Source organism: Nuphar pumila, chromosome 4 (genome assembly GCF_984573655.1).
Source record: "Nuphar pumila chromosome 4, dmNupPumi1.hap1.1, whole genome shotgun sequence".
NCBI classification, from domain to species: Eukaryota; Viridiplantae; Streptophyta; class Magnoliopsida; order Nymphaeales; family Nymphaeaceae; genus Nuphar; species Nuphar pumila.
This window is the reverse complement of record NC_143252.1, coordinates 39,391,587-39,404,760: the sequence shown is the minus strand read 5'-3', so window position 1 is coordinate 39,404,760 and position 13,174 is coordinate 39,391,587. Positions and strand designations below refer to the sequence as shown.

General features: G+C 40.0%; 1 protein-coding gene across 1 annotated transcript in view; it reads left to right on the top strand.

Moving 5' to 3' along the window:
- Positions 1–13,174, top strand: part of LOC149840065 (uncharacterized) — a 101,977-nt gene that overhangs the window by 61,237 nt on the left and 27,566 nt on the right. Inside the window, exon 3 of the mRNA XM_090003020.1 lies at positions 432–515. Coding sequence (XP_089859146.1) covers positions 432–515 — 84 coding nt within the window. The remainder of the gene's footprint in view (positions 1–431; positions 516–13,174) is intronic.

Sequence of the window (13,174 nt, the reverse complement as noted above, 5' to 3'; positions counted from 1 at the left end):
CCTTTTTGCTTTGTACTGTTCATGCAAAGCTAATACCCTTGCATAAAACGAAGATAACGAACACTCAATAAATCAATCTATCTTGGCATTTGGGTCAAAGAAAAAAGGGTTTTGTTCATGAGGGAGGACATTCTCTGCAATTTGTAAACAAATGTTAGCATGATAAAGTCTGCTTTCTTCTACTAAGTCAATAAGTTTTCATAAATTGCTGGAAAATAGAAATTTCAAAGGAATAATGTCTGGATACATACATTGTTTGATATTCTATTTTCTTTTCTAAGTTGGACACATATTTCAATTTACTTTTCTCAAAGATTTATTCCTCTGAGAAAAGCATTGACGATGCTTTGATATTCTTCTTTCTTCTCTATGTTGAACACACATTTCAAATTTACTTTTCTCAATGTGGTTTTGGTGCTTTGTTGTTGCAGGTGTCTCCTGATCAGGCACAATTAATTGCCATGCTTGTTCAAATACTTGGGGCACAACGTTGCATAGAAGTTGGTGTTTATACTGTAGGTAGTTTATGGATTTGGTTCTTTTTTTGGGTGATGCATGGATAATTGTTTCCAGATTTCTATTCTAGCGTTATTTCTAGAGTAATTTACAAAAATCTGCCTAACTTACCAGCTATTGTGAAAAGCTTCCCAACAGTTGGGTTATTACATTCAACCACCTACTTTATTTGAATGCATTTCAAATAGCCATCTAATGTATAAAATGGATTTTTTGTCCTCTTTTGAAGAACAGCTCATCTTATATCATCTTATGGTCTTTTGTTAAACAAATCAACAATCAGTGCATTTTAGTTACTTGATTTTAAGACTAAGCATGTCAGTCTGAGAAACATAAACTATAAAAGTATGTAGCTAAATGTAATTACCAAAATGTAAGGCAGCTTTTCATAAATTACTATTTTCTTTTAGTTATAAAATAATACTCATACAATGTTAATGTTACAAGATCTACTGTGAAGGGCTTTGATTGCCTAGTTTTGTTGAAGATTCGTAAATGGACATAGTGAACTAACTGGATTGTTTTTTTGTTCTTCAAACTAACAATGTGGATGGTGGTGATGTAAATTGTGATAAAGCACATCGTAATCCTATTCATGAAGACAAGATATTTCAAATTTGTGATTTTGGTGCCCTCGTCTCATAAGTTCAATATTGTAATTACTGAGCTTAAGCAAATATGATTGGTCATCATGAATTGACATGATTTTAGCTGCAAAAAGAACATGTAAATGCATATTTAAACAAGTAATTAAATGAATGAAAGGTGAGTGTGGCAACTCAGGTTAAAAAAAGGGCCTGCATTCTGTAGCAATGTTATCTCTTTATTAAAATACAGCCTTCAGTTGCATTCCTTTGTTGTTAAAAGTGAAAAGTCATCCTATGTGAGGGGTGGTGGAAAGTTTGGAAATCACATGATAAACACCGAGCAAAAATGAAAAATAAAGGAAAAGTTGAAAATGAATGATCTCTCTAAGCAACAAAAAGAAAAAAAGAGAGAAAGAGGAAGGTGTGACGACCTTTCCCTAAGTCTGTACTAGAAGGGTCTGTCTGGCTAGCTTGGAGTAAGGTCAGCTGGGTTCTAATACATGTAATGGTGGGCCCAACTAAACCCTTGGGTGAGGCTTTGGGGTTTTATTGGCCGTGTATAGGGCCATGGATATGGGTCAGCATTATGATCCTAATGTTAAAGAATGAGTTTCAGATCCATATTGATGTAAATGTGTCCCAAGTATCAGTCAATGGGAAGATGGGGAATGGAGAGGATCTGACCCATAGAGGGTTATGTTATAAGCTAAAAATAATGTTTCTTCTTTGTAACAAGGATTATTGAAAAGCTTATGAGAATTTATCCATCTTGGGCTATGTCACAGGGACTCGGCCAACTGGGTGCCGCACCCACATCGACGAGATGCAACGCAGGTGCGCGTGCGGCACCCGATGCGGTCAACCTGACCCTGGGTGCGTTGACCGCACCCAGGGTCATTTATGTCCAAATTTTGGATTATATATATATATTTTGCCGCACCCCTACACCCAAGTTTTTTGAAAGTACCGCACCCCCGCACCCGCACCTGCACCCATGTGACATAGATTTTGGGTGTCTGGGAGGCCCATTTCCCCTCGAAGTGACACTTCTATTCCTCTCTTTCTATCTACTCTTGATACAATCAAGGACTGTAACAAAAGGGCATGAATTTATGCATATATTCTCTACCTATAGTTACAGAGTTGTATTTTACATCTTGTCAACTTTCTGAGAACTTTGCAAGCAGTATGAAACACCATTGAATTTCCTAGAAACATCTCAGCAGTTCATTTCTGTAACGACCCCAAATTATACCCTTTGAAAATGCGGAATATATTTTTTTTCAATGCGGAAACCTTCCCAGAGATCCGGGGTCCTCACAGCTCCAATTTCCATTGGATAGCCCAAACACCACAAACGAACTTACAACCATCATCCATAAGAACCAGAACAATTTCATTTATTTATGAATAAGAGTGAATTTCAGAGACAAGGTTTTATTCGACTGAACATAAAACAACGACTGAAAAAAAACCCAAGAAGAACTGAAATAAAAGAAAGAGCCACTATGTCCCCTGCTGAAGCTGTCAAGCCCAAGTATGACTCTCATCCATCCCCAGTAGCTAGTCCAACCTCACTGTTCACCATATCCTGTGAAAAAACAACAAAGTAGGGTATCAGAACCGAAATTCTGATCCCAACTACTTCTAAAGAAACCAAGTGAGACAAAGAACATGGATAAGATTTCATGTAATGATTTGAGTGAGTGCAGATATAAAAATTTGCAGAATCTAAATAACCATTCATGCAACCAGTTACATATGCTAAGCAGAAAGAAACAGTAAGGCATGAGCATAGACAAGAACTAAGTAATAAGATTTTTCAGTATGCTCGTAAGGAAGTAAATAATATACACCCACCATTCTACCATGAATTAGAGAATAATTTAATTATGCATGATCTAGTGTATAGCAGGAAAATGCATGATTATGTGCAATGCATGATTCCTTTTTGTTATCTTTCATTTAAGTTCCATTTTTCCATATGCATGCCCTATTAAATCCACACAACTTTAAGTTCCTCTTATTAATTACCGTTGCCCGCGGATACACCAAACATGTAAAATCCCCGATGTCAAGTAGGTTTCCAGGGTAGCTTAGCACACAATTTGTATTTTATTATTGGGTTCCAACTTAGCCCTCGACCGAATCACCTTCGGAACATTAGACCTCCACATCTAATGTCGGGGATACAAGGGACACCCCACGTCTACATGTGCCACTTTCTTGGTACCATAAACTGTTAAAATATATGTAATTCATATATATGTATATATTTATATACATATATATATGTATTATATAAAATACCCGATAAGGGTATTTTAGTCATTTCACAAGTACCCGATAGGGGTACTTGTTTCTTTTCTTTCTTTTTTTGTAAATTCTTTTTTTATTTTTTGTATTTTTGCCCAGCTAAAAGGGGCCCCACCATGGAGTCGATGGGCCCCCAACGGTCACATTTGTGACCGTTGGGGGCTCCCAATGACTCCATGGGAGCCCCTAGGTGGCTCTTCTTTTAAGGCCATAAGGCCACTCTTCCTCTTCTCCTTTTGTGTATAAATAGGGGTGAACCCCTCTTGTATTCTTCACTCTTGAGAGCTCTCTCTCTTTTCAATAAGAGACATTTATATTTTTATGTTGTGTTGTCTCTTGTGGGTTTGGGTGTTAGCCCTTTTGTTTGTTCATTAGTGGATGTTGTAAGTGCTTAATGCACTCTTTGCTTTTCCGCATATTTCATTACATGGTATCAGAGCCTTGTGTATGCTCTTCTTCTTAATATAGCTAGTTGTGTAGCTACATTTTTTTCTTGTTGTATCTCTCTTCATTTATCCTCTTGTGAGTGATTAAAATGGAAGGAGAACAAAAGATTGATCTCTCCTTCAAGCTCAATGGCTCCAACTACATGATGTGGGCCGCCGCCTTGGAGAACAACCTCAAAGGTAAAAAACTTTTGGGATACGTTATGGGCACCATTCCAGAACCACAACTCCAACTAACTAAGATGAATGGTGATCAAGAAAACGCTCTTGAAGGAAATGCCCGCATGAAGGCCATTGAAGATCACCAATCTAAAGTGGAAGATTGGGAAAGTAAGCATGCCAAGATTCTTGCTTGGTTCATGAACAATGTGGAGCTCAAGATTTGCGCCAACATTGCCAAGTTTCGGATGACGAATGAAGCATGGTTCTTTATGAAAGATATGTTTACTCAAAAAGACCTTGCTCGTCAATTCTTTCTTCAAGAAAAAATCTGGACTATCAAGCAAGGAGAAATGAGTGTAAGGGATTACTTTAGCACTCTTGGTCCCCTTTGGGTTGAACTATCTTTACTAGAACCAAAATGGGTTTTTAGTGTTGATGTGGAATTAAGGAGAGAACAAATGGAAAAAGAGCACTTTTTCCAATTTTTACATGGCTTAGGCCCGAATATGAACAAGTTAGATCTTCCCTCCTACATAGATCTAAGCCTCTTCCCTTGGAAGATGCCATAGCCGAAATATGCCAAGAAGAAACTCGTCTTGGCATAATTAAAGGGGGAGATAATGTCTTGGCCGTATCAAAACCCAGCAACCATATGAAAGCTTACAAACTTCCATATTTTGGAAGGCAAAATAATTATAATGGCAACTATAGCAAAGCCATTTGCCATCATTGTCAAGAGCCGGGTCATATAAGACCTAATTGCCCTAAGTTGAATGAAGCATCTAAAAATTAAGGTTGCTTCCGTTGAAGAAGCTACTCAAAAGAAAGAGGAAACCATCAAAGGGAAGGAATCTTTTTCTCTTGCTCAACTATCGGAAGCACTACAAACTCTACTCAAGATACCATCAACCTCGGGTGCCGCCATAGCTTCTTCCTCTCCTCCAGGTATGTCTTCTTGGATCCTTGACTCTGGAGCTTCCTTTCATATGACCCCACTTGAAAATGAGCTTTTCAATTTATGTAATAATTATAAAAACTCCTATGTTTCAACTGCCGATGGTACATCTTTACAAGTAAAAAGTTTTGGAACTTTAAACTTTTCAAAAGATTTCTTTGTGCCAAACGTGAGAGTTGTACCTCAACTTAATTTAAATCTCCTCTCTGTTGCTCAAATATGTGATCATGGATGTGAAATCTCCTTCTCAACTAAGGATTGCACTATACAGGATCTCCGGTCCGGGAAGCAGATTGGGCAAGGCCATAGGAGGGGAGATCTCTATTACATGAGCAACTTGAAACTCCCCACTAACTCTTTTTGTAAGCATGTCTAAGATAAAAATATTGAAATTTGGCATTAAAGACTTGGACATCCAAGTTTCTAAAAAATGTACTCCTTTCCATTTGGAAAGAAATTTTGTAATGAGAAACAGTTTGTTTGCAAGAATTGTATTTTTGGCAAAATGAAATCTACTCCTTTTCCAAACCGAACTTTTGTGTCTAAAAGACCTTTTGAGTTAGTCCATTCGGACGTTTGGGGTCCTTACCCGGTCATGTCTAAAGGAGGGTACTCCTATTACGTTACTTTCATCGATGACTACACTAGGTATGTATGGATCTACTTTCTCAATTTAAAATCCGAAGTCTTTGACTTCTTCAAAAAATTTCATATGATAGTTAAAAATCAATTTTCAAGTAATATCTCTACTCTTAGATCCGATTCGGGTAGAGAATATTTATCAAATGAATTTCAAAACTATTTAGAAGTAAATGGAATTTGTCATCAAAGATCGTGTCCTAGGACTCCCCAACAAAACGGCTTGGCCGAAAGAAAGCATAGACACATCATGGAAACCACTAGGACACTCCTTATTTCCAAAGAAATTCCAAAGAGTTTTTGGGCCGAAGCGGCCTTAACCTCAACTTACTTAATAAATAGAATAATATCTTCATCCTTACAAAATACATCTCCATATGAAAAACTATTTGAAAGAACACCCGATTTCAATAGATTAAGAATTTTTGGATGTAAATGTTTTGTCCTTACACATAAACGGGACAAATTATCTCCTAAAGCTATTGAATGTGTTTTCTTGGGATATGGAGAAAATCAAAAGGGTTTTAGATGTTTTGACTTGAAAAATAACAGACTCTATGTATCCAAAGATGTAACCTTTTTGTAAAATGAAAATGGTTTTGTGAAAACTAAAGATATTGACGAAAGTGATTATCTTTTTTATTTGATCTTCTATCTCAAGAAGATGAGACTCCTCAAGAAGAGGAAATCTCTAATGAGTCTTTGAATGACCTAGAGGATATTCCTCTTGACAATGTTATAGATGAAAGTGATAGACCAATCCAAACCTATGTTAGGCGTGGTCAACAAACTCAGATGAGCGCCTTAGAAAAATACTCTCAAGGATCCAACATAGAAGAAACCTCTTTAAGGAGATCTGGTCGGATCTTCAATCCTCTTAATAGGTTTGTTTCCTATGAGTCCCTAACTCCAAGATATAAAGCGTGTCTAATTGCGTTGCACTCATTTCATGAACCTTCACACTATAATGAGGCCAAAAATATTCCCCAATCTGTTGAAGCCATGAACTTAGAGCTTAGTGCCCTTGAAAAGGCAAAAACTTGGGAAATAACTTTGTTACCCACTGGAAAGAAATCAATTGGATGTAGATGGGTCTTCAAAATTAAAACTAAGAGTGATGGTTCATTAGAACGTTATAAAGCACGGTTAGTAGCTAAAGAATATGCTCAAGAATATGGTATAGATTATGAAGAAACCTTCACACCTGTTGCTAGAATGACTAGTGTTAGGACTCTTATTGCCATTGCGTCAGTGAAAAAATGGCCTATCTATCAACTAGATGTTAAGAATGCATTTCTAAATGGCGAATTAAATGAAGAAGTTTACATGGATCCCCTACCAGGAGTATGTATTGGTAAAAATAAAATTCTCAAACTTAAAAAGGCATTATATGGTTTAAAACAAACCCCAAAGGCTTGACATGATAGATTTAGTAATGTAATGACAAGTTTGAATTTTCGTTCATGTTATACTGACACTGCTTTGTTTGTGAAAAGTGCAAGGTCTTCAGTAGTTATTTTACTACTTTATGTTGATGATATGATCATCACTGGAAGTGATGAGCAAAGAATTTATGATATTAAGAAAGTTTTAAAAGAACATTTTCACATGTCTGATCTTGGTTTCTTAAGATACTTTTTAGGGATTGAAGTGGCGTACTCTCCTCGAGGGTACATTCTCTCTCAGATGAAACTGGCTGCTGACATTTGTTCTAAATCTGGTATCTCCGATGATAAGAAGACAGAAACCCCTGAAGTCATCAATGCAAAGTTAAGGTTGGAAGATGGAACACCTCTCGAGGATCCTACTTCCTACTGGCAACTTGTTGGGTCTCTAACCTACTTATCCATTACTCGGCCAGACATAACTCATGCTGTCCACTCTGTCAGTCAGTTTCAACATGCACCTACAACAGTGCACATGAGTGCAGTCTTAAGGATCGTCAGATATATCAAAAACACCATAACTAAGGGAGTTTTTCTTTCCTCCTCCTCATCACTTGATTTAATTGCTTATACTGATGCTGATTGTGGAGGAAATCCCAATGACCGAGTCTCAACTACGCGATTTTGTGTTTTCTTAGGTGACTATGATTTCTTGGAGATGCAAGAAGCAACACAAAATATCCTTGTCCTCAACGGAAGCGGAATATCGTGCTATGGCCACTACAACAATGGAACTTGTATGGCTAAGAAGTCTTCTCAGTGATATGGGTATTGTCATCTCTACTCCTTCGAAGATGTGTTGTGACAACAAAAGTGCAATTTATATTGCAAGCAATCACACCTTCCATGAGCGTACTAAGCATATTGAGATGGACTGCCATTACGTCCCTGATGAATACCTGAGAGGAACCATAGCACTACCTTACGTCACATCTGAGTACCAGTTGGCAGACTTCTTCACTAAGGCCCTTGCTGCTCCTCGTTTTTTTTTTCTCCTTAACAAGCTTTCAGTTATATCCCCGTAAAGCTTGAGGGAGGGTGTTAAAATATATGTAATTCATATATATGTATATATTTATATACATATATATATTATCTAAAATACCCGATAGGGGTATTTTAGTCATTTCACAAGTACCCGATAGGGGTACTTGTTTCTTTTCTTTCTTTTTTTGTAAATTCTTTTTTTATTTTTTACTTTTTATTTTTTGTATTTTTGCCCACCTAAAAGGGGCCTCACCATGGAGTCGATGGGGCCCCCAACGACTCTATGGGATCCCCTAGGTGGCTCTTCTTTTAAGGCCATAAGGCCACTCCTCTCCTCCTTTTGTGTATAAATAGGGGTGAACCCCTCTTGTATTCTTCACTCTTGACAGCTCTCTCTCTTTTCAATAAGAGACATTTATATTTTTATGTTGTGTTGTCTCTTGTGGGTTTGGGTGTTAGCCCTTTTGTTTGTTCATTAGTGGATGTTGTAAGTGCTTAATGCACTCTTTGCTTTTCCGCATATTTCATTACATAAACAACAACTGTGTCAAACACATCACTTCCGGGTAAAGTGGTGGACTCTCCCTAAAACCGTGGCCAAGAGAAAAAACCTCAATATCGGGTTCAGGGAACCAAATTACAGCACACAAAGTTTTTGTATCCTCACAGTCTCCCAAGACCGGATCTTCAAGATTCTCATACTTAAGATGAGATATCCCACAACGTATATTACATTGTTCTTATTCATTATATTTTTATTTAAGTCAATTCTTTAGGTTTGCAATACCATATGCAAAAGTAAAGTGAAAACCCGCATCCTCCCTTGCGGGGATCCTTACGGAACTCCAGCTCGTATAAACAACTAGAACAGTGTAGTAATGTGCCAAACCATCTTAAGTGGTTCAAGTGATGCAGTTAAAAACATATGTGAAAGAAAACTATACCCACGGCTCTACAGGCCGACGATGATCCATTTAGGCCATCGATGCATCCCATAACAAAACCAAAATAGTGTTTTATTCCTAACACTCGGCCAAATTGCCAAATACATGTGTTCAACATCCATGTGCAAGTGCTTTCATGTATTCACTTAACACACTCGCATTTATCCAAAATTTCATTAAGTATATGAGAATATTTATGCATGATTATACATGCCAATACACCTCGATCCCATATATTGTAAAACCCGTAATAATAAAAAAAAATTGTTTTGGACCCGGGTCGGGTTCGGACCCGACCCGAGCCCCTTTTCTCGAGCTTTCAGGGGCCGCAACCCCCCCCCCCCCTTTTATTTCCCTTTAGTTTTCGGGTGGATTAGGGAAACCCACCGAGGTTTCCCCTTTCATCACCCCTGGTGCCTTTAAGTGAGGCGTTGGAGGGCGAAGGGAGTCACGCCTCTCTCTCGCAGCCCTCTCCCCCCCCTCGCGCCGGTCTCCTCTCCTGCTGCGCACGTCGCCGACGCCGGCCACCGCTCCCAGGTACGCCATCCTCCCTCTTCTCTTCTCCTCCCTCTTCTCTTCCTCACCCCCCCTCTGTCACCTCGCCGGGAGGCCGACAGGCGGCGCACGGCCCCTGCCGCGCCCTCCCACGTCCTCTGTGCCTTTCAGAGGGTCGACAGGGAGCCCTCAGGCCCTGTCGCCATTTTCCCCCTTTCTATTGGGGCTGTCGAAGAGCCGGCAAGGGTCCAGTCACCCCTGCGGCACTGTTTTTTTATTTTTTCCGACGGGGGCTCAGCCCCTGCCACCTAACCATTTCTGGCAGGGGCCCAGCCCTTGCCACCTTTTTATTGCCGGCAGGGGCCCAGCCCCTGCAACCTTTTTATTGCCGGCAGGGGCTCAGCCCCTGCCACCTAATCGTTTCTGGCAGGGGCTCAGCCCCTGCCACTTGACTGTTGCTGGCAGGGGCTCAGTCCCTGCCACTTAATTGTTTTGGCAGAGGCTCAGCCCTCCCACTTTGGCTTTTCTGGCAGGGGCTCAACCTCTGCCACATTCATTTTGCCGGCAGGGGCCCAACCCCTGCCACCTTTTTATTGCCGGCAGTGGCTCAGCCCCTGCCACCTAATCGTTTCTGGCAGGGGCTCAGCCCCTGCCACTTGACTGTTGCTGGCAGGGGCTCAACCCCTACCACTTGATTGTTCTGGCAGGGGCTCAGCTCTGCCACTTTAGCTTTTCTGGCAGGGGCTCAGCCCCTGCCACATTCATTTTGCCGGCAGGGGCTCAGCCCCTGCCACCTAATCGTTTCTGGCAGGGGCTCAGCCCCTGCCACTTGGCTGTTGCTGGCAGAGGCTCAGCTCTGCCACTTTAGCATTTCTGGCAGGGGCTCAGCCCCTGCCACATTTATTTTGCCGGTAGGGGCTCAGCCCCTGCCGCTTCTTTGCGATTGGCAGGGGCTGACCCCTTTGCCGCCTCAGTATTTTTTTTTTCGACAGAGGGCTCAGCCCCTGTCACCCTGCGGCTGTCTGCAGGCAAAGGCTCGCCCCTTGTCGTTTTTCTGATTTCGGCCAGCAGGGGCACACCCCTGCTGCCTCTCTCTTCTCCTATCGGCAGGCTTGTTTTTTTTTCTATTTCTCCGCATAATAATTAACGTAGCACTGTTGCAGACCTGGCATCGGACCCCCGCTCTGGCTCCGCGGCCCGAGCCTCGTATGATCTACACACGTAGACGCACGCAGTTGCACGACATCCCGAGGTAGGGGAAAGTCGCACGAAAAGTTTGTATGAACAAAATAAAATAAGACTTCTGAGATAGAATAGTTATTTTATATACCTGCTTATCTGAAAAAGTATTGGCTGGTCAGAGGTTACTCATTTTGATTCTTTTGAAATTGCATGCTTAATGTAAATTCTGTGGTTAGACTCATTCTAGAAAGAATCAAGTAGTTTAATTGGCATACCTGTTTACGTGTAGGATTATTTAACTCGTGATTTTCTGTTCGGCATGCTTATTCTTTTGAAACTGCATACTTAAGGTAGACCTTGTGAATAGACTCATTTCTGGAAAGAAAACCACTGCAATTACTGTTATAACCAAACCTTAAGGCAGATATGGTATAAATTTGACCAGAGGTCATGGAGAACCTTGAATTAGGAACTCAACACTTTATATAGATGAGTTAATGTTGGCCTCCACAGGCCAAATTTCTCGAAAGAGCAATACATGTCATTTATGAACCAAAAGAATCATAAAACTTTATATGTTGCCCTCTCATCGTAGTCGTACCTCTAGGGAGGTACAATCGTACTTTTGGACAAGTACGTCCCATGTGGGTTACGATGGTTGGAGGATGAGGTTGTAACAACCTCGATGAGTGCAATTAGCACAATGCTGAGATCACATAAATGGTGACCATTCGCCTTCACAGGCAAAATGCTCGAGTGGGTCTAATGGACCAGAGCATGTAGGATGGGGCGACGGTTAAGAAACCCCCGTCGTACCCATTCGATCTTCACGGTTCATCAAGGGAGAGGATGGATGGTACAAAGACTCCGATGGACAGGTTGTTAACAACCACCCCACGGGCAAAAGACTCGGTTTTCCCCAGTCATCGGAGTTAGGGGATATGTGATTACCATAAATTATCCTAGGTGGTAACTTCCAGGCACTTCTGCAGAAGTTGGATGCATCCATGGGCCACGAATGCCTTTGGGGATTTACTCTCTTGGTCACTGACCGTCCCCTTAGGAGCGGACTTAGTCAGCCATCCGGGTTAATGAAAACACTTGACATAATAAACCCCCGGATCGGTCTCGACTGTTTCTACGTTTCGCGTCTGTGCGTACCCACATGCCAGTTAATATCAGAACTTAAAGAATATCTTCATGGATAGTTGTAGATGATTGAAACTTACACTGCTTCAACTAACAACTCTTTGCACATATTATATTTGTTAGAATAGACTACAATTGTATTAATTGCTTAAATATCATAACTGCTTATCTCATGAATGTCCTGTTTTATTTTCATTCTAGTTATCTGTTCGTGCACCTACTGGTTTGTTATGAAACTGACTCATTTCATGGGCAGGTGAGGAGTAGGACTTCACTGGCGGCCGATGGCGTGGTGCAACATGGATCAAGATTTATCTTCTTTCTGCTGGCGGCTTGCCTCTTTGTCTTTTTGGAGTTTTCTTTAGATTTATTGAACTTTGGGACAAAATGCTCATTTTGTAATAAACTGCAGATTTTTAATCTATTGCCTTATTTCTTAAATTCCTTTAAGTTGTTGTACATGTGAATGATGGTTTTTTTCAGCTAACGTATCCAGAATTGTTGACTTGTGTTCTTTTCTAAATGTCTTCCGCTGTCGTTTTTAAAAGTTAAAACTTTAAATCTTTGAAAGGTTTTTCGATAAAGTTTTCGAAATCACAAGTCAAAATTTTGGGGCGTTACATATATGCACATGCACTTGAAACCAAATCATACATGCATGATAATTAAACATGTCCCATAATGTAGATACATGAAACCTTCTATTCATAACATGAGTTATCATCCACACACATGCACATAAACCAGATCTAGAAATTGATATTTCAGGGCTGCACGCATTCATATCATGTATGCACCTCCACCAAACAAACTTTGCAATAACATATTAACAGAACATGACATTAAAGAGAAGGTATCTCAAATATTCATAATTAGGGAAAGCTAAACGATCTGGTGTAACCTAATACAAAAACCAATAGTCAATGTTACTTTAATCAAGTGAAGTCAATTCCTACTGTTTCAAGAAAATCAAAACTATGAAAGCAATTCATAATGGTGCAATAATAAAAAAAATCAGTATGGCGAAAGTAGGCCATACTGTTGCAATACAGTTCAACTGTCAGAGGATAACAGGGTATGCTAGTATAAGGGGGTATGATAATCAGAATGTCACAGGGTATACAATTCTATTAACTGATCAACATACACCAAGGTATTCAATTGACCCAAACTGATTAACGAGGCATATTATTAACATTAGAAGGGAATCAACCACCCCTATATATGTGACTATATATTCTTTCGCAGCAGTCATAACCCTTCACACTTTTCAGTGCCCATTCTGGTTTAATTCATATTGTTGGGCTAAACTATATAGATGCAAATTCAGATTTAACATCAAGGAAAAAGA